This window comes from Erinaceus europaeus, chromosome 19 (assembly GCF_950295315.1).
Source record: "Erinaceus europaeus chromosome 19, mEriEur2.1, whole genome shotgun sequence".
Taxonomy (NCBI): Eukaryota; Metazoa; Chordata; class Mammalia; order Eulipotyphla; family Erinaceidae; genus Erinaceus; species Erinaceus europaeus.
Window position 1 is genome coordinate 22,533,780 of NC_080180.1, and position 2,735 is coordinate 22,536,514.

Sequence of the window (2,735 nt, forward strand, 5' to 3'; positions counted from 1 at the left end):
AGAGGGGGTGGAGCAAAAACATATCATGAAACAGTGGGGATTGAACCAATGCCCTGGAGGGAGTGTGGTGCTTTATATAAATGTAAAAGTGATTTATGTAAATAGAACAAAGCTTTGAATGGGATTAAATCTATCCCTATATAGGCATATGGTTAAGCAGAAGCCAGGGGGAGCTGGCATACTATCCAACAGCTTAACACCTTTTGATAGGCCGGAGATAGAGTCTACTATCAACACAAGGGGAGGGTCAAAGAAACAACCCCCCCAAAAAAAAAATTAGTGCAGCCTAGGAGAGGATTTCAGACACTTGTAGCACTAGCCCACCACTCATGAAGCTTCCCCTTGGAGGTGGGCTCCGGGGGTGTGGTGAGCCCTGGTCCTGGCACGTGCTCATGTGTCTGTCTTCTGGGTTGGTTACCCCTGCACCCTACTAAGAGGTATTGACTATCCCAGGCTTATGGAAACTGATGGAGGCCCACCCAGGCCATGGGAGACCTGAGAGCCAGGGAGGAAGTGCCCTGCCTTTGGGGTAAGCCCAGTGTGAGACAAGGAAGAGGCCATGTCATCAGTGAGGGAGGCCTGCATGTCATGGCCACTATGACGTGAGTGTGCAGCAGGCTCTGTACCTCCAAACACTGTGAGCTCTGGCTGCCCCTCCCTTGAGAATGCAGACTGTAGGTTGGGGCAGGAAGCCAGGTGGGCAGTGCTGGGGAGGACCTGTGGCTGGGGTGACCCCCAGGGACGCAAATGAAAAGAAAGCACCAAAAGTAGACCAATGCAAAGTCACAATTTATTTCACATTCTATTAATGCATAATCACAATTTATTTCACATTCTGGGAGGCCCCCTATGGGGCAGCGGGGTCTTTAGCGGCAGACAGTTCAGAGGCAGCAGGGGCCCTGGCCTCAGCGGGATGCAGGGAGCATCTCTCTCTCAGCTCTCGGCCTCCACCTGCAGAGGAGACAACAGGCCTCTGAGATCTGCAGTTAGGGGTGACCTCCCCCCCATGCCCACTAACTCACCAGGCCATGCGAGGGGCCCTGTATCCTCATGTCCTGAGCGGGTGGACACGTGTCCTGCCACCCTTGTGGGGACCCAGACAGCAGCCGCAACAAAGCTGCAGGAGACAGTTCAGCAGCCTGTGGGCTGCTCCATGGCGGATGGGGATCCAGGTGGCAGAGGGGCTGCTGGCCTGTGCGCCCTGGCCCGAGGGGGGGCAGCTCTCCTCCCCAGGTGCTGGGGCTGCTGCAGAGGAGGGGGAGGGGCCGGAGGCAGGGCAGCTGCCTTGTGGTGTGTTGGGAGGCACCGCTGGGGGGGCCAGGCTGGGGGTGGACGTGGACGTGAAGACAGGGAGACTGGAGCACTTGGGGGGTTGGCCAGGCTCCGGGGCCTCGTCTTCCAACCAGGAGCCGGTGTGCAGAGCTGCTGGGGCAGACACACACCTCCTCCTGCTCCTGCTCCTGCTCCTGCTCCTGCTCCTGCTCCTGCTGGCCCTCTTCTTCCTACTTGGCAGCAGGCTGGAAGGAATGGACTGCTCAGCTGGGGCTGGCTCATCGGAGGAGGTGGGTTCCCTGTAGGCTTCCATGGGTCCCATGCCCTGGGTCACCCATGGGTGGCTCAGGATCTCTGGCCAGCCAATTCTCTCCTTGGGGTCAGAGTTGAGCATGCGGTGCAGAAGGTGTCGGAGCTCCTGGGAGAGCCGGGGCTTCCTTCTAAATAGAGTCCAGATGGGTCGTTCCTCTGGCAGGTGACCTTTCACCATTTCATACAACACCACCCCCAGGCTCCAGATGTCCACCCCGGGGCCGTAGGTGCCCCCCGTCACTATCTCGGGCGCCATGTAGCCTAAGGTGCCCTGCAGGCTGTCCATGGACTGCTGGAGAAAATTGCCACTCAGGCCAAAGTCCATGATCTTGACCCGGTTCAGGCTTTGCACGAGAATATTCTCAGGTTTCAGGTCCCTGTGAGCGATTCCTTTGGCGTGGCAATATTCCATAGCCGAGGCCAACTGGCGGAACACCCTTCTGGCCTCCTCCTCCCTCATGGGGCCCTTGCGGCAGAGATAGTCCCGCAGGTCTCCCCCCCTCACGTAGGGCATGACCAGCTGCAGTTGGAATGCCCTCTCTATGGTGCCCAGCAGGGGCAAGATGTTGGGGTGGCTCAGACCTCGCATGACGTTGCACTCGTGATGCGCCATCTCCAGGCCTGTCTGCCCCAGCATCTTCATCTTCTTGATGACAACTTTTCTGCCGCTGTGACGATGGCGGGCCAGCACGACGACAGAGAAGCTGCCGGCCCCAAGGGTGCTCAGGACACAGAAGTCGTCCTCGGCCATTCCCTCTCCCAATGGAGAGGTCTTAGGCCGGGCCATAGACCTATCTACACTCACTGTAGACTAACTAGGAACTCTAAGCTAGGACTGTCACTACCAAAAAACAACAAGCAAGATCTAACTTACCTTCTACTCTTACTGGCTCTACCCAAAACAGGGGTAGTCAAACTAGAATGCGCTAGGGTTATCCTAGATAACTAAGGGGAGGGGGGTGAACAAGGGAAGGGGGAAATGGCAAAGAGAAGAGTAAAGGGGGGGGGGGAGAAAGGAGAGTGTGGGGTAGGGGAAAGGAGTGGGGAGAGGGGTAATGGGAGTGGGTATCAGGTAAAGTGCAGGGATAGGGAGAGGGGAATCAAAAGAGCGAGAACCGAGAGCGAGAGCGAGAGCGAGTGTGTGGGAGTGG

At 57.3% G+C, this 2,735-nt stretch overlaps 1 protein-coding gene across 1 annotated transcript; it reads right to left on the bottom strand.

Annotated features, from left to right (window-relative positions):
- Nucleotides 1–1,762: 1,762 nt before the first annotated feature.
- On the bottom strand, nucleotides 1,763–2,506 carry LOC132534729 (uncharacterized; the record flags this gene model as incomplete). Its single annotated transcript, XM_060179183.1, has 1 exon — nucleotides 1,763–2,506. A coding segment is annotated over exon 1 (573 nt), but the record flags the coding sequence as incomplete, so codon positions are not given.
- Nucleotides 2,507–2,735: the final 229 nt, after the last annotated feature.